Genomic DNA, 23,145 nt, shown 5'->3' on the forward strand with positions numbered 1-23,145 from the left:
ATACATACATACATACATACATACATACATACATACATACATACATAAATATATATATATATACATATACATATAAATTTATTACGTGTCTCGACGACGAATGCGTATTTTGTGCTCTATCTTTTTCTTTTTACGTTTATAGAGATGTATGTATGTATGTATGTGGCCACGTGTGTGGCGCATGCGTACGTGCACGCCCGCGCACGTGAGTAGAAGAACATCATACGTATATATATATATATATATATATTATAATTGTATATAATTTAGATATTTTTTTTTATGTAGGTCAAAAGAATGTGAGTGTGTATGTGCTACGTATTTTAAATATGTATATATAGAGATATAGTAAAAATATATTTATATATACATATGAATGTATATGTATATATATAATAATAATAAATTAATTAGAATAATATAAGAGTAATAATAATTATAGAGTCATATATATAATTAGATAATAGATGAGGGTAATATTATTATAGATATAAATAGTATATATATATATAATAATAATAATAATAATAATAGTAATAATAAAATAATGATGATAATAATAATAATAATAATAATATAATAATAAATAAATAATAAGAATAATAATAATAATAATAAAAATAATAATAATAATAATAATAATAATAATAATAATAATAATATATAATATATATCGACCCATAACCCCGAGACGGGGGGGAAGACATGCAACATAATGTAGTGTAGCAATATAAGAATGTATATATAACAATATAATAGTATTATATGTAATAATGAAAAGGCTGAAGGCAAATAGAAGGGTTTGTTGGGGTTATATGGGTCGGTGACGGGGTGGTATTTTGAGGAAATTGTAAGAATGTGTGGAGTGAGGCATGTGGACCTCCAGGATCATGTTTGTGTCTTGTTTGCGCTTCCTCTTCTTAGTTCGGTTGGTATTTGCGCGGGAAGACCAGTCAGGGTACAGCTGCATGTGCAACTGTCTCTCCCGTCGCGCCAACTCATAATACTTGGCCTGTTCCTCTCGCCCTAGCGCGTGCCACTACCGAGAGAGAACCAAACACTTTTGTAATTCTGCAGAACCGATGGCTATAGAGAATATGTAATCAAGAAAAAAAGAGTTCACTAATGCTACCGTGCCGCCACCCTAATTAAACAAGATATATCTTTTCTCTTTTTTCTCTTTTTAAATTTATATATATATATATATATAAATATATGTGTATTATATATATATATGTATATGTATATATATATAGATATAAATAAATATAAATGTATGTATGTATATATATAGATATATATATATATATATATGTAGTTTTTTTTTATACCAGAAGTACACAGATTTTTACTTTATTTTTCTTTTTTTTTTATATATATAAATATGTTATTTTTCTCTTTAAATTATTGTTCATGTATGTTATTATATTTATTACGTGTTTTTTTTTTTTTGGTTCGTATAAGCAAAAAGTATATATATATATGTGGTTTTCTCGTTTAATCTAAACATTATTTTCCTTATTAGCATTTCAGTAACATTGGGGTCCCTACTTTCCGTTTAAAGTGCTAGAAGAACAGCCTAGGTTGTTCCCTCCCCCTCGGTTGCACCGCTATTTCTTGTAGTTAAATAATACAAATTTATTTAATGTACCTGGAGCACGCGGGGGTGTCTGATAGAGTAATTAACGTTCGTTCATTCCCTCTCTCTCTCTCTTTTTTTTTTTTTGCTCGGAAACGGAAAATTCGAGCGCAAACTTTGAGATTTCTTTTTCGTGAAATTAAATTCGATTAATTGATCGATTGAACGAACGATTAATCGAATAACAATCTAACGAATATATACGTGCCACTTTCTCTACCAGACACAATAATCCCGTATGCCTAAGGCATTCCGGTTTTGTCGCTCTCGCATTTTCGTTAATCGTCATATCATCAAAACGTTAGCAGGTTTTTATTCCGAGAACGAATACCGCTTTAGGGAGTTGGCCAGATAATTAAAAAAGATTGCATTGCATGCCGCGAGAGTCCATTTTTTCTCTGCTGCGCCACATTCCACAATCCCCACAGACAATCCAATCCAATTCAGTCGGAAAACGATTAAAAAATGTGTATATATACATATATATATATATACACAATATATATATGTATACATATAAACGTATGCGTCGAAACAAATATATAATGTATATATATATATACATATATATACATTATAATATATCCGAAAGACGACGGTCAATAAATAGTCCGCACGACAGAGTGAATGTCGAGAATAAAAAAAAAAATTCAACAAAAATAAAAACGAAACGAAGTTTCACAAATAATAATAATAATAATAATAATAATAATAATAATAATAATAATAATAAAAATAATAATAAAAATAATAATAATAATAATAATATAATAATAATAATAATAAGTAGTAGTATTAAAAAAAATAATAGGAAAAAAAAAGCACTGTATAAAATAATAATTTAAAAGCAACAACGTAAAAAGAAAAAAAAAAAAAAAGCAAAAGAAAAAAGTAATTACAGAGTCGTCGTAAATGAAACAACGATATAACAGTACCAACAACAGTATAACGTAGTTATATATTTATATATACTTATATATAATTTTATATATATATATATATGTATATATAAAAAAAAAAGTAAAAATAAATGTTTAGAAGTAATAAAAAAAAAGATAAAAAAAAAAAAAACAAAAGATACGCACAGAGACTTTGATCGTTTCAATGAACCATTAAGTAAGAGTAGGTAATATATTACTATTAAAGTATTATATATATATATAATGAGAATTATTATATATTAAGGGCCTGCTGTTCTAGCACTGGAAAGTGGTACCTCCGGTGGGATCTGCGGAGCGCTCTTTCTTCCTCTTCTTCTTCTTGCTGCCATATCCGTAGTTATCCCTGGCACTCCAGCCGGGGTATCGTTGCTGGTGCAGATGGCGCTCCTGCCTGGCCGCCTCATAATACCGCGCCTGCTCCTCCCGGCTTAGCGAGTGCCACTGCGTGATCATACCCCCAAAATTCAGATTCACAAATTCCACACTCTCAGAGTTTAACTTTAACCGTGCACCACCGTGTCTCTCTTTATCATCATCTTCAATATCGAACTTATATATATATTTTACTTTTTTTTTTTTATTTTTTTTTATTTTTTTTAGTGTTTTTATTTAATTTTGTTGTTGTTCATCGTCATCGTCATCGTCAATCGTCATCGCTGCCGATACGCAACGTGCAACAACAGTCGGCTGCTAGGCAGCTAACTAAACGCTCTCGTTTTTTTTGTCATCTCGTCGTATATCTCTCTCCAAAAGTGAGACTTTACTAAATTATAACGTCTATGTCTTTTTTTTTTCAAAATTACCTACCCAACCCCAATCCCGAACGAACGAACGAGCGAACGAACGAACGAAAAGATCTACGCCGTATATATGTATTTTATATATATATATATATTTTTATGAGATTTCCTTAGATCCCACCTACAATGCTATATTCGTACTGAGATACTAGCAGGTAAACGGTTAGTTAGAGTATTTTTATGTTATTATCTTTTTCGAACAACACACGCGAATAATATATATTTTGTACATATATATATTTATTCCAAAGGTGTTTATATATTTATATAGAAGAAGACGACGCATGCAAGTATATTATTTATATCGAGATGCGTTAAGAAACTTTTTTTTTTTTTTTATTTTCTTTTTCCTCTCTTGTTCTCGTTATTATTATTATATATATTCTTCTTGTAATAAATATATGTTATTTTTTTTTTTTTTGCATTTCTTTTTTTTTGTTTTCTTTTCTTATCATTTTTTTTTTTTTTTTTATTTATTTTCTTTTCTTTCGACATCTGAAAAACATTCAAACTTTTTCCTCGTCAAGTCAACATCTCTTCCTTCTTTCCGTGTCTCTCTGTTAGTTTATTTCTGTTTGTTAAAAAGCCTTACGGATTTGCGAATCCGTTTTACGTGTGGGGGTTGACTGAAACAAGATCTTGGAGAAAGATTGCATAAAACACATTCCGGAAAAGATATTGACTTGGACGAATATTAAACTACTCTCTCTCTTGCGTTCTCGAACCAGAGATTTCATTCCTCTGTCTATTTTTTGTTTTAATTTAAATGACAATATTCATTAAAGAGAATCATAAATTAGTTTTGATTCGAGTAAAACTTTGTAATCTTTGGTTCGAACGTAGAGGTAGACAATGTCTTAAAAAAACTGATAGGATTAACGGATAGAACGTTATTATTACTCACTCGTCTTCCTAATATTTGGTTGATGGCAGCGCTTTCTTTTAAGGTACACTCCGCCACTACCTTTGCCCTCATCTCCTTCATGTAGAGCATAAATGCGTTCAGAGGCTTTTTTATATGGGGTTTCTTTTTATCTGTCGAACAACACATAGAGAGAACCAATGTCAATTTAAGGATTAATACAAAAAAAAGTAAAAGAAGTTAATTAGTTTAATCTTCTTCGATAGTAAGCCTATTACCTTGATTGTTTTGTTGTCCTGTATCTTGGTTTTTCGCGTTGTCCGCAGGTAACGAGGCTGAATTTTTCTGTTCTATCGTAGACCTGAAAAAAAAAACGATAAGAATAATGCCTTAAAAATATAGGATTAGGACGTTAAAATAATAATATGACAGGTGAAAAAGATGGTTCATTCGTTTCGTTCGATTGGCATTATATCGTTACCGTTTGAAATATGGTTGTTTAGTCTCGTGGTTGGAAGGTTCGGCCTTCGCGGAGGATAAAGGAAAGGACGGCGCGGGATTTTGCGAGGTGCACAATTGTTCGGTGAGCTGATTAGCGCTCGGCGAGTCCGCGAAATAAGGTTGCGGAGGTAGGCCCAAGGGGTTTCTCAGAAAGTTTTGCGGTGTTGGCCAGTTGTTCATCTGTTGCCACACGCGGTGTCGCGCCTCGAGCATGGCCAGCAACTGAACCAAGTTGTGCTGCGCCGCGTACGGGGCCGAGGACGAAGTTACGTTCCGCGGCAGGGTGCTGGCGTTCGACATGTTCATCAGGCTGCTCATGTAGAGGGCCGTGAGAATCTTCTGATCGGCGATGGGTAAACCAGATTCTCCCCCGGCCTTGCAGGCGTCCTGCAATATCGTCGTCACGTTGTTCTCGATCATCCTGGTCGAGTCCGTGCTCTCCTCCTCCTCCTCTTCCTCGTCGATCGCGTTCATCGACTTGCCGCCGATCCGTTCTTCTTCTTCCTCGATCACGGTTCCTCCTCTACCAGTATCGTCTTTCTTAATCACCAAGTTCAAAGGCTCCAGACACTCGGGCTCCATCGCCATGTGTCCTCTTACGGTTTTATCCTCGTACTCTCCCCCCGTCCCCTCTCACCATCGCCGACAACACCACCCCTCCTCCTCCTCCTCCTCCGCCACCACCACCACCACCACCACAACTTCCACCACCTTCTCACAAAATTCACTACCGAAGACTGTTGCCGTTTCTCTTAGTATTTACGCTACACTCTGAATAACGATCACGAGTTTCCACCCTTGGCGGGTATCCCCGCCGTGCGTATACCACCACCGTTCCATTCTTCTTCTATCTTCCCCTCTTTCTCTCTCTCTCTCTCTCTTTCTATCTATCTTCCTATTCCTCTTGGTATCTTTACCCGCAACGCTTGGAAAGTCACTACTTTGACAAAAGGAATCACGATCGTGAACTTGGCGGCACCGATCTACATGGAACAACGGTTCCTCCGATTTTCTCGGCGTTCCGATTCTCAACTGAGGACTCCATTGCGCGCACACATTCAGTATTACTCCCGACGTTGATGATGGCACGCGTATCTCGCGTTGCCGTTCGACGATTCGTCGTCCTACGATTCGTACGATAAAATGTCTCCGGGGGCGGCATCCGACGACCGTCTGTTTTCTATATCTCTCTCTCGTATTCCTCCCCTCCGCTTGCTTCTTCTCTTTCTCTCTCTCTCGATTTTCCCATTCTATCTTTCATATCTCTCCCTCTCTCTCCCTCTCGCGTTCTGCCTCGTTTTCTCCCTCCCTCCCCCTCTCCCTCTCCTCTCCCTTTCGATCACCCTATATATTTTGTCTGGTCGTCTCTCTTTCGCTTCTTCCTCGAAACGCGTCGTTCCTGCTGGCGTCGTGGTGGAATCGCCGACCGGTGTTACGACGATTGATTATCCGCGACAGTGGGAGAAGGAGGTGGTGGAGAAGAGCAAGAGAGGAGCTGCACGAGGTGGAGGAGGAACAGGAGGAGGAGGGTGCTCGCAGCACGAGCGAGCCATCATCGCCGATTCTCTCTCCGTCTCCCTCTTCTTTATCTATCTCTATCTATCTCTCTCATACTCTACTGGTTTGTTCAGTTACAACGCGATGATAAAGATCGCATATGTACACATACGCACATACGCACACACGCACACACGCACACGCACACACACACACACCCCGCATAGTCATATACCTTTTATTGTCTTTCTACCGTCTACCGAGTGTTTCCCTCTACTACCACCCCCTTCTAAAACCATATCTTCCTCTCTTAGTTTTTGTTGTTGTGGTCGTTTCTATTGAGAATTGCGAACCCTTTTTTTCTTGGCCCTTTTGGCGGGCCACCACGAGGCGCTACCGTCGATCTTTGCGATCTCGCGTGGCTGGGTCGTCCCACTTGCGCCGCGACGAGGTTTATGAACGGATCGAGGTCGAGGGTCAAGGTGCTGCTGTCGCGTTCCTGCCGATAGTGTCCGAAGGGGTCCGATCGTCTCTCTCTCTCGCTTCGTAAGCTACGCCGATGAACGAGCGATCTCGTCTGCGTCGAAGGAATCCCAACAACAACGTTAGCCTTTGTTCAGAGACGACGAGGGTTCTTCCCAAGTATCAGAGATATACTCATTCGATCCTTGTCCTCTTCTTCGTTTCTTCCTTCTCTCTCTTTCTCTTTATTTTTGATAGAAAGAGATCGGGAAAGCAAAGAGTACGCTGAACGAAACGGTTTTCCTCTTCGAACGCGCGAGTTGTTGTTTCACAAACGTCGAACTAATATATTACATTGTATCGTTTCTTTCCATTTGTCTTTCTCTCTCTCTCTTCCATGTCAAAGACGGAAGGAGAAGAAGAAGTAGAAGAAGAAGAAGAAGAGGAGGAGGAGGAAGAAGAAGAAGAAGAAGGAAGACGCGTGGAGGATAAGCATGCGGCGGCCTTGTGTGTACAACACAGCGTCAGCCTAGGCCGCGATCGCCCGGATACTACTAATGCAAATTAGAAATCTGTTTAAGAGTGTAATGATCAATACATCACGCGGCGACGGCGGCGTCGGTGGTGGCAGCGTCGGCAGTCGACAGAGTTACCAGCGCAGACGCTCTGGGGTGCGGGGAAAAGAGAGAAAGCGCAACAGAGACAGAGAAAGAGCCATTCGATAAATGTAATATACGCGAGTCCTCGTGTTGACGACGATGAAGGGATGAAAGATAGACGGAGAGAGAAAGAGAGAGAGAGAGAGAGGGGAAGAGAAGAATCGAAAGGGCTTTTGGACTGGTCCTCTATATCTCGGCACGTGCTTCCACCTATGGACGTTGTTCGAACTATTTTCCTACCCTTCCCAACAAATTCTACCCTCTCTCTCTTTCTTTGAACAACACTCTTTCTCTTTCTATTTCATCCCCTTTTCGAATCGATCGGTACTTCCTTATCAGCCGACCAGAATGTTACTCGTTCGGTTATACGCGCTATGATCACCACCCGACTCTTATTCTCTCTAGCATAGTCCTTCTTTTTCGATCGGGTGCTGCTGCTGCTGCTGTTGTATCCATCAAGTTACCATGGGTAAAGTTAGTATTTGGGTAAATAAAGCATTTCCTTCTTCTTCGACCGTCGATGTTAAACACCAATAACTCTTTCCCCTATATTTTTCTTCTACTCGTTCGCTCGTTTATTCGTAAATATCGATGGAGCAATTAGTTGACGTTTAGATTTCTTCATTGTCGGGTGATAAGTTTTGGTTGGTTGGTTGTTCTTCTCATTGTGATCGACGTAGGTTTTAGATTCTCCTTTGATCAGCTTTTTCTTTTGACCGTCCGTCGGAACTATCGTACGTTGCTGATCTCGCTAAATTTTTAGTACACGTAGGAATTCGAAGGTATCGAAAGCTTTCGATCAATATTTTTGTTCTTTTGTCCATACTTTTTCTTTCAAACAAATCTCTAACCGACCGAGGATATTTATACCACTGCGAGTTATCGTTTTAGCAACACGATTTACGAACCTGTGATTGTGATCCAGGGTAGAATGATCTGTTTTCGGCGCGGAAGACACCAATGCGTGGGACGCCAACGCGTGGGCGTGAGGACCCAATCCGTGATGAGGTGGCATCAAACCCGTCGGCGAAAATCGGTACAGATCGCTAAAAATGATCGATTATATATATACATATTTTCTTTTTTCTATCGGAGATACGTGCAACACAAATAATATTTGATCGAATCAAATTGATATCGTACCAAAAATGTATTACATTTACATAGAAATATTAACATTGATATACTAACGTTGATAAACTCGTACTCGAAATGGGTAAACTCGTTGGATACGGACTTCGAAATCCAGCACTCGCTGGTGAAATAGGGTACATGCTTGGTGTATGCCTGAAATCAATCGATTCTATAAATTGACATTATCCCTTAACGTGATTCGATTATCCGAGAGGATCCTTAAAAAGATTAGAAAAAGAAATATAAAAAAATAAGAAATCACTGGCGACCGCGAAATAAGAGTCCTTCCTTCGTGTTATTTTATCTCTTTAACGAGAATTTTGTTGTCGTCGTTGTTGTTGTCGTTGGGCATAACGATTAAAGGGAAACGAAGGAGAAAAAAAAGAAAAAAAATACAACGAGAGAGAAAGTAGTATACAGGGATCTCCTAATTGAGGAGAAGAGATCTAATCACCCATGGAAAATCTCAATTTGCGGTGGGTCGGGTAGAAAGCAAATAACAAGGAGGGAGCGAAAGTTCTGAACGAGAATGTTGCTGCTGCTGCTGCTTCTGAACGGGCAACCGCCTTTCGTGAAAGAGAGGAGGGTGGCCCCCCGGCCCATCGACGATCCTGGGCTACCACCGCGTCGTTCTGTATCCGATCTAATAGACCGGAACCGAGAGGATGAACGACCAGACTGACCGAAACACGCCCGGTACACACTGCACACTTTGCAACCAATGACGTTGTCGAGATTTTCGAGAAAAAGCTCGACCACCAAGGTAGGGGGACTTTTAGACCCCGAATGCGAACTACTTCCCTTCTCTCTTTTTCTCTCTATACGTGTTTTTGATTCTTTCCTATTTGTTCCTGGTTCGTTTAGAGCATCGAACCTGTTTTCAATAGCTCGGCTCGCGCTATTTACCGGCGGCCCGTTCTATGTTTACGTCCGAAGCTTTCGAAAAATCAGCAGCAGCTCTCGTTCAACTATTCTGGACTTGTTCTCTCTCTCCTTCTTTTTATCTTTTTTATATTTTTTTTCTTTTTTGGGGATACTACTCTCGCTTCTGAATTCGGAATTTCGTATGAAAGCAAATTCGTTCCGGTTGAATGAGGATAGTTATTACGGTCTAGTGTCATTAATTATTTCTATTGGAATTAATCCGAATGAATTCGTCATGAATTATATTTTAAATAGCAATAAATCAGAACGCGTATACAAATTGATTTTGAAGGCTACAATAATAATATCGATGAAAATGAACTCTCGTTTATATGGGTCGCTAGCGATTTCTAAAATTAACTTAACCAAATTTATCTCCGATGATGTATACAAGAAGATTTGCTTCTTTTTTTTTTTTTTCTCCCGTGCTTTTTTACGTACCAAGAAGCAGCGACTTGCGTCATTTCCGGACTAAGCATGGGGTATGGATATTGGCCCGTAGAAAAGGGATACATCGGCGCCCTAGTCAGACCTGCAACATAAACAAGATATTAATTTCAGTATCTTATCACAAAAAATCCTAAACAATTTTATATTCGTCGATTTTCTTATGAACATTAAAACGTGCATCATAAATCTTATTAATAATATGCATATTAATTTTCATTAATCTATTCAACATATCTATTCAAAGTCTCAGATCACTCAGATCACCATTAATTTCCACTTCCTCCTGATTCTCGCACGTACACACTACATTTACACGCATACTCGCGAGGAAGATAATTAAAAAGGCAGTTAATTATCCAGGGTGAATCGAGAGCGTAGTTTGTTTTTCGTACATCGAATCGACGAAACACGAACACGGCTTGTGTGCTGCAGTTACCTGAGAAGTACTCTTTTTTTTTGTTTTTTATTATTCGATCAGTTCATTGTCCTTCGTGTATCTCGAGATACATTTTCTCTTCTATCTATCTATCTCCTATGCACATACACATACACACATGCGTAATACGCGCGTGTACTGTTGCAGTAGTAGAGAAATGCAGAAAGAGAGAGAGAGAGAGAGAGAGGAGACACGATGGTGTGCGGGCGAATTAACAGATACAGAATAAACATTATTACAGAGAGATCAAAGAAGAGCGGTTCGATTGCACGAAAGGAGTCTATGTATTTAATATCGCGTCGGTTTACAGTACAAACACGAAACGTAGCTGCTACCGACACAAGCGGGCATCGATCAGCAGGCAGCTCCGGTTAAACGTTAGCGGCAGCCAACGGTACGAACCGGAGAGACCGCACCCTCTCCAAAAACCCTACTCGACACCCAATAGAGAGAACGTACATAATCTCCTTCGGAACATAATTGAAAACAATCGAAGATAACTTTCTATGACGTTCTTACAGTTGCTGAGTACAAGTTTCGTATTTTTTTTTAACTAATTTTTATAATTTTTATTCGATACTTTATAAATGGGAGGGAGGGGGCTGGAGTTTTTTTAAACTTTACTACTTGGCAACCCCCTTGTTTATTCGAGCAAATATTTTCACGATCATGGGTATAGATTCTGTATACTATCTTCTCGTAGATATATTATAAGTATAGTAATTTGTCTAATTGGATTTTGTATTTTGTAGTTTTGATTAATTTTCGCAAGTTTTCTTAGAAAAATCTTTTATCAGTTAATTTATTCTTTCTACGGTATATAATAATTTGATATGATAATATCTAGCAAGAGTTTGGAATACAATAGGGGATAGAAAATTGTAATAAAAATTGTTAAGACAAAAGTTATCTGATTCGAACCAGGGTATTATTATTATTATTATAAAAATTGACTGTTTTTAATTTCGCGTTTTAAACAAAGTTGAGAGTTAACAATTAAACCGAACAATTTTGTTTGAATATACAAAACGAATAAGAGTTGGAATCATAGTGTTTAAAAAGTTTGGACTCTTAATTAAAAGCTCGACGATCACGATCTAATCTGACACACAGGCGCGTACACGTTAGGATAGTTCACTCTAACGTTCGTTCTTCATTCTTTGGTGAGAGAACACGACGATAACGAATTAAATCGCCGTAAGTAGTAAAACCGTAGGACTTTAGACGAGCACGCACCACCACCTTGCACGAAGATCTTTATCCATGGAAGTTAAATCTGCATGCAAGACCGCTGAGCCCTTAAACGCGATACGTGTATATCCCGCGTCGACACACACACACATGGATACATTTAAACGCATACAACACATTTACACCAATGCAATCGTTGCCTTCCTAGTTTCGATCCTACCCCCAACGGGGTTGTTTTCGCGATAACGAGAATTTTCGTACGACTTTGAAAAAAGAAAGAAAGAAAGAAAGAAAGAAAAAGAGAGAGAGAGAGAGAGGGTAAAAAAGGGCGAAATAAAATTAAAATAATTATAATCCTGAGATGAAACCAACATCCACTATTACAAACACTTATAAATTATTTAAAAATAAATGTACAAACAAATATTGAACGATCCAAACGAGGCTGATTTATTTCTTTTGTAAAAATGTTTGTGAGACTGTATTAAAAAGAAAAAAAAAAAAGTAGTTCTTTAGTTTTCGGACGTATACTTCTCTCTCTCTCTCCTACTCTCGTTCTCTCTTTGGCAAAGTTATCTAAGAGAATTAATAATACGTGACACGGAGGCAGTCGCGGAAGGTCGACACGAGTGGAACTCCTTTGTGGGAGGTAAAGCGTGATTGGCTTCATAAGGGTCGACGAAGTATCGGCGAGCTTGAAACCGCTTGACGAGGCCAATACCAGTAGTCTCTACCCACTTTTCAAACCCTCATCCATCCATACAACCAAACCGATATCACCAACGTTGGAAATTGGATGGACAATTTCCAATCCTCTACCACCACTTATCCTCCTTCGTCTTTTTTACGTTTCGCGATCGTACGTTCTCAAGCCCCCGAGCGACTTCCCCTCCCCTGCCCCCTCCCCCTCCCCCGTCCCACCCCCAACCCCCTCCTGTACCCACACATCTTTCGTCGTTTCTCCTTTAAACCCCTCGCTGTCAAAAGCGGTCAACGTGTGGTTTTTCCACGATAGAGCCACTCTCGATCTTTGAATACAACTTTGTCAGATTGCAATTAGTCGATTTTGTTTCATTTTATTTATCGAGAGAGAGAGAGAGAGAGAGAGGGAGAGATGTGATTACAAAGATTTCTAATTATTCGACGCTATCGAAAGAATTTTCCACGAGTCTTATTAGTGTTTTAGTTAACGAGTTGTTCAACGATATTTCAAAGTTTTATTTTGTTTCTTTTTTTGTTGTTTTTTGTTTATCGGAAAATTAATCGCAAAAATTGGGACAGTAGCGTGAAACCGAGTTGTTGAATGAGTATAATACACGATCGTTTCATTTTCGTGATTTTACAGGGGGGAGGAATGGGGTGGGGGCACGTGCCGAGTATCCCTAAGTAAGACGGTTGTTCTCGACCTAACTGTCTGTCCCTTTTGCGAAGCACGTAGGGCTGACAAAGTTTGTCAACGCGTGGTTCTCCACGATAGAACTAATTTACTATTTTTCTGTGATCACATACGCTGCGTTAGCCATGTCTTTTTATTTTATTTTTACCCCCCTCCCCCTACCCTTTCCGAGACGATTCCCCATTTTTAACATATGAAAGAGAATAGAAAAAAGAAAAGAAAAAAAAAATATACAAGCAATCAAACTCGGTGAACACGTTTCCGAAGCTCTCTCTCTCTTCCTTCCTGTTACGCTCGTTTACCGATTTACTTTCTACCGATCGTTAAACCTTTTCCCCTCATCCCCCTCATCCCCTTTTCTTGCCCACCCTTCTCTCCCACCTATACTGCTTCTTTCTCTTTCCCTTTCTATCGGAATTGCGTCGCACGAGTAATTTCTATTATTCAGGTAGAAGAAGAAACGCATCGAGGCAGCATCCAATGATCGAATCGAAACGCGAAGAAGAGAAAACGAGGAACGAGGGTGGAAGTGGGATGGGGGGGGCGGGCTAGGGGTATACGAGGAGTTCGACTAATAAGAATCGTAGATAAAGAATCTCATCGATGTTACGATCGGTTAGCCGAGTTAACCGTCGTAGGCTTGATCGTAACGATGGTTGAATATAAGGGGGTAAGAAAGGTTGGCCGGAAGGAAGTGGTAGTGGAAGAAAAAGGAGAAAGTGAAATGAGGTGAGGTGAGGTGAGGAGAGGGGCAGGGAGGGGAATGGTAGGGCTATTCGTTTAATACGACGTACTCGAAGAAGATGAGAATAGGTAGTAGGACGAATTGCGGATCAGAAGATGGTGGTAGGAATAGGAGAAAGAGAGAGAATGAGACAAAGAGAGAGAGAGAGAGTGAGTGAGTGTGTGTGTGTATACGAGAAGGAGGAGAGGATGGTTCGAAAGGGGTGGCTCGTAATATCCTGGCAAGTCCGCGGGCTCCGTCATGTGTGCTTAATCACTTTTCAGTCGACTCGGCAGTCTGCAACCCCATTATCGGCGTCTCACCACCCGGAAAATTACTCTTTTATTCTCGAACAACTCGAGTTCCCGGTATTCCGTGTACCACGATATATACACACACGCTCTCTCTATCTCTCTCTCTCTCTCTTGTTCTTCGTTCTTTCGATTCTTCGACGACTTCGATGGTTTCTACGGGTTCTTTTTTTTCTCTCTCTTTTTTTTTTTGCTTTTTTTCTTTCTTTTTGCTCGCGTTGTACCCTCTTCGCTGTCATTTCCTAGCCCCTTCGATTTTAATTTTTTCAAATTTCACGAGAAAATGTACCATTTAATCCGATGATTTTAAAAAATGCGAGTAATAATAATAATAGAAGTTTTTCATCGATTCGTGAGGGTAATATGTTTTGATATATTTATTAAGAGAGAAGTGGGAATAAAGGATGAGGAGAGAAGGTGCTGGTTTCATCCCGAAACATCTTTCTACGAAAAGGGTAAAATAACCCTAGTATTTCCTTCGAAAGGGGATCGAGACTCGAGTGTATGGCAGCGAGTGGCGAAAGAGAGTGCTATACAGCAGGTTCTTCTCTATTTCTCTCTCTCTCTCTGTGTGCCTGGGACGAGGGATCCGACTAACGTATTTACAAGTGCAAGCGATACGATCGTGTGTGCATGTTTGCGTATATATACACATACATATTCATTTTCATTATATTAATATTTAAATAAGAAACTTCTTACGAATATTAATTCTCTATCTACTTAATAATTTTAATTGTATAAATATTATACAATATAGGATTCGTGAAAAAATTGGGCCGTTGAACTGACTGGAGGACCGGGACTCGAACCCGGATCTTCCGCTTTCCGGGCGACTGCCTTTAACCATTGAGCTATCCAGGGCCCACCGTCCAATCTCCTCACGAATGCCTATTTAAGTGTTTGGCTTGGAGGCGCTTGCATCCTATATATATAACGGGTGTTTCGTAATACGTAGTACCCATTTCAATAGGAAATATGAAAAACGATGAAAATAAGTTGGAAATCGTAATAAAAATACGATAAATATGTATAGGAGAAGTTTAAAGGGTTAATCGACGAAAGGAAAAATAGTAAATGAAAGTTTCCGAATAAAAAGAAAAAGTGGAAGATATACAACGAGGAAGTTTAAAGCATATTACCCGTAATGCAATGGTTATATATACGATTCTTAGGATTTCCTTGTCGCTAACGCAAAAGAAACTTTTCGCACGATCCTTGCGAATGCAAAGGGGAAAAAAATTGTCTTTGATTTTTATAATTCAACGAGTGCGTTTAGTAAGAGTGAAAAGGAATAACGAGCCAACCTGGCACATTTTTGACGCTTAACATGGCCGCGCGAGTTCGCGATTGCGAAAGAGGACACTCGTTTTGCACGAGGCAAGTGTACATAACGAGTCCACGTAATTGTCGGCGTTTATGGTTTGGTACTACCGTTGAGAATTCCATACCGAGTAAGGAGCTTTCCCTTGGATTCCAATACGTAATTGATCCGGTTCGTGGTCAATGAATCACTGACTTTCCATAGTAAACGATTAGACAATTCATTGTATCAATTTTTAACGCTGAATTAATTGATTACGACTTGACGCTTGAATCGTGTTCAATTTTTATCAAGATATCACATTTTTATTTTTTCTTATTTTACAAAAACAAATCTAGTTTCGAAGAATTACGATTGGTACGAATTGCTTTTTCACAGATAAATTGTATATCTTTTGAAAAAGAATTGCCAATTCGCGTTTTAACGCGACAAGAGTAAAATAGAAAAAAGAATAGAAAAAGAATAGAAAAGAAAAGAAAGTAGGAAATAAGAACGCGGATGCGAGTTACGAAAAATAGAGAAAAAGAGAGACAAAGAACGAGGAGAAAGAGTAGGAAGTGAATCGAGGCTCTCATTGACGATATTGAGAGAGGGCGATATATATTTTTATATACATACATATGTACGTAAAAAGAGAGAGAGAGAGAGAGAATCTGAAATTCAGCGTGGATGAAGAGAAGAGAAGCGTGCGCGCGCGCGCGCGCAAGCACCCCCAAAGTGGAAAGCGGATTGGATCGGCTGGGTGATGGAGAGCGCAGACGGCAGAGCGAGTGAGCGACGAAAGGTGAAAGAGGTAGGAAAGAGGGAGGAAAGAGGGAGGAAAAAAGGAGAAGGACGGAGGAGAGAATGGGAAAGAAAAGGGGAAGAGGAGCGAGAGAAGAGAGAAATTAAGCGGATCAATGGCGGAGCAGCCCCGGCGAAACGAAACTTCAGCATCGACAGTCTCTCTCTGTCTTTCTTTTCCCTCCCTCCACCCCAATTTTCCCTCTTCCTCCTGTTCTTCTTCCTCCTCTGGGTTGGAGCTTGCGCCTTTCCCCCTTTACGAACCCTTTCATTTTCCCAATCTCTCTCTTTTTTCCTCTCATTCTTTCTTTTTCTTTCTCTCAGCATCGCAATGGAGAGAAGGGACAGGAGGAAGAGGAGGAGGAGGAGATGCAAAATAAACACGCAATGGAGAATCGAAAAGTAGAGCTAATTAGAAATATATTCGTGGTAAGTGAGAGACGAACGTGCTCTGGTGGCAGGGCTGCCAACGCTGTTCGTTGTCGTTGTCGTCGTCGAGGTGCATGACGATGAGAGAAGGAAGTTCGGTGTGATTCAAGAGAAACAGAGAGAGAGAGAGAGAGAGAGAGAGAGGCTAAGTCGAGGGTCGTTGCTTCTGCGGGGTAAACCGAGGACAAGAGTGAGAAGACATGAAAAGAAAGAAAAAGAGAGAAAGAGAGAGAGAGGCAGCAACGCGAGGTCGTCACGATGCGACGCTGCTGGTGGGGGATGTCGAGAGGAGAGGAGAGGAGAGAACGAAACGTTCTCGCTCGTTTGCAAGACAAAGAACTCGAACCGCCGCCGTACGAACTCGTAGTCGTGCATAAACGCTATCAGCCCCATCTACATATTCCGGCGACTAAGGAGACACGCAAAGGGGATCGTGAGAGAGGGGTGGGAGGGAGAGAGAGAGAGGAGAGAAGATCGAAACGAGTTTCGACGTTTCTCTCTCTCTCTCTCTCTCTCTTCTTTCTCTTTTCCTCCTTTCCTATTCGAAAGTATTCAGAAAGATTTGAAAGAACGGAAGAGAGAACGACGACGCGAAGAAAGATTTTTCCCCATAGAATTTTCATTTTCGATGCGATACGATTTCACGAAGAGGAAGAAAGAGAGAAAGAGAGAGACCTTCTGTATCATTTGTAAAATGCAATGAGAATCTAACGTGAAACATCTAAAATATATGCGTTAGAGCATATATCGATATATCGAATATTCAAGAGGTACCGGATTATCGACTGTCGTGTTTCACAATGGCTCCTCTCTCGTTGTAGGAAAGAGAAACCGTGAAGAAAAAGACAGAAAATAAGAGGAAGAGAGAGAGAGAGAGAAAGGGCGGTTCCAGGGCGGTGGCAACGAGGGTGGAAGGAGAGAAGCCGTAGAAATAGCGAGCTGGCTTTGAAACACCCTTGACCCGGCACCCGAGGGTGGCTGCATGCTTGGCAGATTAGCCTAATGGTGAGTCCTCCTCTTATTCTCCTACTTGACGCCAGTTTACGAGACCCTCTCGCTTGCTCGCTCGCTCACTCTCTCTTTCTTTCTCCTCCTATATCACGGATGCTGTGCGCCCTCTTCAACCCTCCCTCTGAATTCTGAACTTGGCTTGGCTCTTGACTCGATAAGAAATAATATTCCTTCAATTAGAAACCTTCAGGAATATCAATGTTTACACCTCGAGGACCCAACAACTCGAAGAATTATACCTTTTCGTTTTTTCATGATTATTTTTATTAACATTTTATTCGTAGTGTATGTAAAACCTTTTTTAGAGATAGAAAATGAGAGAGAGGGAGGGAGAGATTGCTCGGAAAAATTGTTAATGTTCGCATTCACGACGAATAATAACACGAATGTTCAACTATACTCTTATCTCAGAATCGTTATGCGCTTGCACAAACAAAGTGGTCCATTGTACGTACATACGTATGCGTGATATACATGTAACACTCGAATGTAACGAACGCGTTAATATTTGCATATCTCTTTTTCAACGAAAGTTTACAAAGTGATGTCGATACAGAGGAATAGATTTATAAGGGCTATTATTACGTACCGGTGAATTCGATCGGCGCACTCCGTAAGATAGCTCCGTTAATTAAGATTCGAGAGTAGCGTCAATATTTATACAGTAAGTATGCGGACGGATAGATGTGTCCGAAATGCGAAAAAAAAATTTTTGTAAAAATAAAAGAATATTACCTACCCGAGTGTTCAAATAAAAATAACAGAGAGAGAGAGAGAGAGAGAGAGAGAATTTTCATGTAAAAATCAACAATGGGGAGAAACTCTGATGTTCAAACTTCAATTACATAGTAAAAAATAACAGGATATCACACGCGACAGTTAGCACATTGATATATTAGTTATATATCATATCATCGATCTATCTATCTCTGTTTGGCGTAAAGTAACAACAAGGAAGGTAAATAAAAAATAAAAAAAGAGAGAGAAAGAAATACGCGAAGCGAAACGTCAATTTAATAGCGGCAAAACCTCTAGAATACAGAGGGGATATCCAATAAAACGCGATGCGTGGATCGTGTGGGTGGTCCGATTATAGACGCGTGACGGCGGGTACTACCAGTAGATACTCACCGGCCGCAGCGGCAGCTTTGCCAGCATCCAAAGCCCCATACGGAGGTATACCCATGTGGGCGGGCGGTGGTTGCGTCAGGTGATCACCGTTCGGACAGAAGAAGGGCAGCCCGCTTGGATGCGTCCCTGCTAGGCCCATCTTGCTTGCCTGCAAAAATAAATCAAACGAAAATCCTTTAACACGACAGTCGCAGCACAACCCCGCCCGGCGGTTCTTAATATTTCACAAAAGCAATTTCTTTTTTCTTCTTTTTCGTCGATTTACACGACAAACAAATTAGCAATTGTAAATTACGAATGACGCTTGCTTATAGTTACTTTGCAAAGTAATTAATGTCTAAAGTATCGATAAGGAAAAATATCAGTTTGAAAAAGAGGAACGGGTCAAGTTCGTCGATATCCGAAGGGTTGACAACGGGAGAGAGCAGCAGCAGCAGCCGCCCTCCTATCAAGTTGAACTCTTAAAAAGGAAACTGGATATTCGATTCGATAAGGTAGTGAAAAGAAAGAAGGACAGAGAGGAGAGGAGAGGGTGGGACGGGAGCGAGTGAGAGAGAGAGAGAGAGCATTCGTCGAGGACGATCTCGAGCGTTAATTTGCAAAGCCGGCGCGCGCGCTCCTCTCGAGGACTCGAGGGCTCGTTCGGCTTTTCCGTGGGACGGCGTATCGCCGAATTCAAGTGCCTCTTCGAGGGTACGCCTCCCACCCCCTTCCCCTTTCCGTCTGCTCTTCTTCTTCCCTTTTCGATTCGGTAACAGTCGATAAAATTGGCTCGATTTTATTCAAAGAGGTGTGGTGCACGGTAAGAAGATTAGCCCCCCACCCCCTCGCCCCCTTCTCCCAAACGGTTCTAAGTTATGCCAAACGCGTTACTCCTCTCTCTTTATCGGCCAATTCTTACCATAATCGCAGCGATATCGCGCATCGATCTAACTGCAAGAAGAAGTCCAGGATCCAAAGGTTCCCTTTCCATCCACGTGAGAACTCTCGTGAGTAGTCCTACGGTTTCCTCGGCTGTCGGTTCTTCCTCCTCTTCGTTGTCGTCCTCCTCTTGCTCGTATTCGGCTTCTTGATCGGTACTCGACTTGTGTTCGGCTTCGATCTTGACGAGACGAGATTGATGATGATCGGGCTCGAGATCGATGGTATCGAAACGTCGGCAAGTGGTACGTTCTTCTCCGTCCATGATCCATCGAGCGAGTTCCTCGTCGCCGACCTTGAGACCGAGTTCTCCAGCTAGTCCACGTAGTTCGTCCAACAGCATCCTGTCCTCTTCTCTTTCCGCCGATGCGACGATCGTACGAAGAACCGAGTTGTTTCCTGTAACGTTGGACCGACCTATCCGTGCTTCGACTTCTTCTCGTTCTCTCGGCAAGGCCCAACTTCTGGCAAACGTTTCCGAACGTACGCTCAACCAGGCTCGGTGCAGATCCGCGAAAGCTTCCTTCAAGGTAAATCGTTTGAGAAACGTTTCCAATCGATCCTCCCCCTGTTCGAACGTAGAGAGTTTAGCACGGTAGACATCGTGATAGACTCTGGTAAGCGCTCCGATGGCTAACCGAACTCTCAACTCCCTAACGACGATTCTAGTCTCGAGACAATCTTTCGGTACGACGAACAATCTGACCAGACCGTCGGCCGCAACGCAATCACCTTCGGGAGGCAAGTAATCCGCGCTCTCGGCCACGAGGACTGCCCCGTCGGGGTGCATGGCCATCGCCGTTACGGCAAACTCTCGGTGAAACCACCAAAGAAATAGATCAGCTGTCAGGGAACCCCTTCCCCCGCCGGCATATACCACCGGTTGGCTGAGCATATTCACTCGTCTGAGACAACGCGGTCTCCAGTGACGACCGGCCACTAACAATCTAGTCCTATGATGTCCGTCATGGTCGGCAGCCCCAACAACCCAGACCCTTTCCCCGGAAGACCTCTCGGAACTCCTCGAGGCAGCACCATGAAGGTTTCGGTGTTCCTCTAGGTGTCCACGTCGTCTCCCAGGCAAATCGCGCCAATCCAAAAAGGAAACGTGCGCCAAATAGATTCTGCTCCGATCGTAGCACTCCAAGGCGCTTCTGATGCTTTCTAAAGGCGACGAGGAGGTCGTGGAGGAGGAGGTGGTCGACGAGGAGGTAGTGGTCGGACGCAATCCAGAGATTTCATTTCTAGAATCGGCACGGTACGAAGAGGAGGACGGAGAAGAGGCGGCGAGAGCTTCGGAAGAAGCCGAGGGTGAAATGGACGGCGAGGGAGGGGGCAAGGGAGCAGCTGCTGGGATCGCAGTGGAAGAGGAAGAGGGTGTGGGTGGTGGATTCGGTGGAGTCGACGTTACCGGTGGCTCGGTTCGAGTCTGGAGTTTCCCCACTGGTCCCACCTCCTCCTCCTCCTCTTCCTCCTCCTCCTCTTCCTCTTCCTCTTCTTCCTCCTCCTCCTCCTCCTCCTCCTCGTGTTCCTCCTCTTCCTCCTCTACCTCCACCTTCCCCGTTACAATATCCTCCTTCCCTCCTTCCTTCTTAGTCTCCCGTGGTCGTGCACACTCGCGGCTACCGCGGCGGCTCGTTTCCTTCCGTTTCCGGTCTCTGCAAAGTAGCCGTTTTCGTGAGTTCTTGGACGTTTTCGATCGACTACCGCCACCAATCGAAGATCTTTCGCTACTCGACGCTACCGAGGACGACCTCGAGGAAGAGGGAGAATTCGAGGGGGAATTAGAGGCGGAAGAGGAGAGGGCGGGCGACAGGGATGGTGACCGCGAAGAAGAACAGGCCGAGCTAGAAAGGTCTCTGCTTTCGGCCAGGAGTTCGCGATGCGGGCTTTGCGAGCACGGTCGTTTTAGCAGGGTGCCGTTTTCACGGGGCTGCTCGAGGCCACCTTCGGTGCTTTCCAGGGGTTGGCGCATGCGCGTCGCGAGCCACGATCGACCCTCGCGTGCCGCCAAGACCGCCGCCGCCGCCGCCGTTGCCGCCGCCACCGCCACCGCGTCTGTCTCTGGCGTCGTCTTCGCTCGGCCTGGTTTTCTCTTCCTCTTCTTCCTCTTCCGTCTTTTCATCGTCATCGTTGATGCCTTCTTCTTCTTGTCCTCGGCCGACTGCTGCTGCTGTTGCTGCTGCTGCTGCTGCTGTTGTTGGCGTTCTCGTTCTTGCTCCCGACGTTCCTTCTGGTCAGCAGCAGCCTCGAAGGTTCTAGACTCCTCTCTCGAAACCCTACGATCTTTTTGCAAGGCGGGCACAGCTTTGCTACCGCTAACACGCGCGCACTTGCTCCCGCGAGGAGACATCCCTTATCTCTTGGTCGTATGAATAGAAAGAGTATCAAGGTTAGGAACACTGTCGAACCCGATCGAGTTCCGAGGTGGAAAGGAGATCTGTTGGTGGCAAAGGAGATCTCGCAGATCCCGGTCGACGAGGATTCGCGAGGACAACGACGTCGAGCTCATCCGCGCGGCGTGCTGGCTTCGCCTACCGAGCGATGACTGAGCGAGCGGCCGCGACGCAGCCGTCAAAGGCCGGAGCGGGAACTAGAAGGCTTTGATGTACCGCCGCCCCGGTGCGCACAAAGCGAAAGCGGCCCCGGCTCGTTGGTTGGCATGGCATGAGGACGCCCGGGGGCGGCGGTGGTGGCGGCGGCGGCGGCAGTGGCGGCGGCGGTGGCGGTGCTGGCTCTCCTGGTGGTGGCCCAGCCTGGCTCAGAGTGGGTGAGACCGGCTGAGAGTTGCACCCTCCCGTCCGCCGCCAAGGGGTGGAAACGGGTGACCCAACCACCCTCCCACTTTCCCTTCCTCTCTCTCTTTCTCTCTCTCTCTCTCCCTCAACTGCGCGACCCTCCAATGTCTACATTAGACACCTTCCCTAGAATATCGCGTCTAAGAAATTCCTTTTTTTCTTCCTTCCTTCGAAAAAGGGAAGGGACGATAAAAAGTCCTCTTGGAACCCTCTATTATTTTCATATAAACCTCACCCTTCCTTCCGTGTCACGCGTTACGCGAGTAGAGAGTAAACCTTATCGATCTCGTTTAACCTACACCCTGTATAACACACTGCACTACATTCTGTCTCATCGCTGTTCGTGCACTTACTTTCTTCGCAAGTGTACTACTAATCGTCGATCTTCTTCTCTCTACGCGAATTCCAAACTGGGTTAGTTGATGTTGATAGATCATTAATGCTTCCGTTAATAAGCAAACGAGGTTGGTCTGGATTTAACATCGATGCTTTTCATCGACTTTTCGATGATTCCGATACGGTTATAATGATGCTTCTGTTGGATTATCAATAGCCTTGATTGACCAATAATTATTCTAATGATCTGTCAATGACTTCAATGGGTCATTGATACCAGTTAGTTTGACGCGAGTTATCGGTATGTCTCCGATACCATATTCTTGATTATTTTAACCTACAAATCTCTGATGGCATCGTTGTAACATCGGCTAAAATAACAATTATTTACTTTGTGCCGACAAATCATTGGAGATTAAACATGGAAATGAATGGAACAAGATCCGGATTCATCATAGTCGACAAATCGGATTTGTTCTTGGGCG

General features: G+C 42.4%; 1 protein-coding gene across 1 annotated transcript in view; it reads right to left on the reverse strand.

The window, feature by feature from the left end:
• LOC122520946 overlaps positions 1-21,879 on the reverse strand; it is a gene marked incomplete in the record, with an annotated part of 31,384 nt that extends 9,505 nt beyond the window's left edge. The window contains 10 exon segments of the mRNA XM_043641277.1: positions 892-1,039; positions 4,285-4,415; positions 4,521-4,603; positions 4,724-5,373; positions 8,164-8,407; positions 8,553-8,648; positions 9,861-9,951; positions 18,606-18,753; positions 19,507-21,046; positions 21,692-21,879. Of these exon segments, the coding sequence (XP_043497212.1) occupies positions 892-1,039; positions 4,285-4,415; positions 4,521-4,603; positions 4,724-5,373; positions 8,164-8,407; positions 8,553-8,648; positions 9,861-9,951; positions 18,606-18,753; positions 19,507-21,046; positions 21,692-21,879 (3,319 nt within the window).
• Positions 21,880-23,145: the final 1,266 nt, after the last annotated feature.

This window comes from Polistes fuscatus, unplaced genomic scaffold, assembly GCF_010416935.1.
Source record: "Polistes fuscatus isolate 324 unplaced genomic scaffold, CU_Pfus_HIC Scaffold4, whole genome shotgun sequence".
Classification (NCBI taxonomy): domain Eukaryota; kingdom Metazoa; phylum Arthropoda; class Insecta; order Hymenoptera; family Vespidae; genus Polistes; species Polistes fuscatus.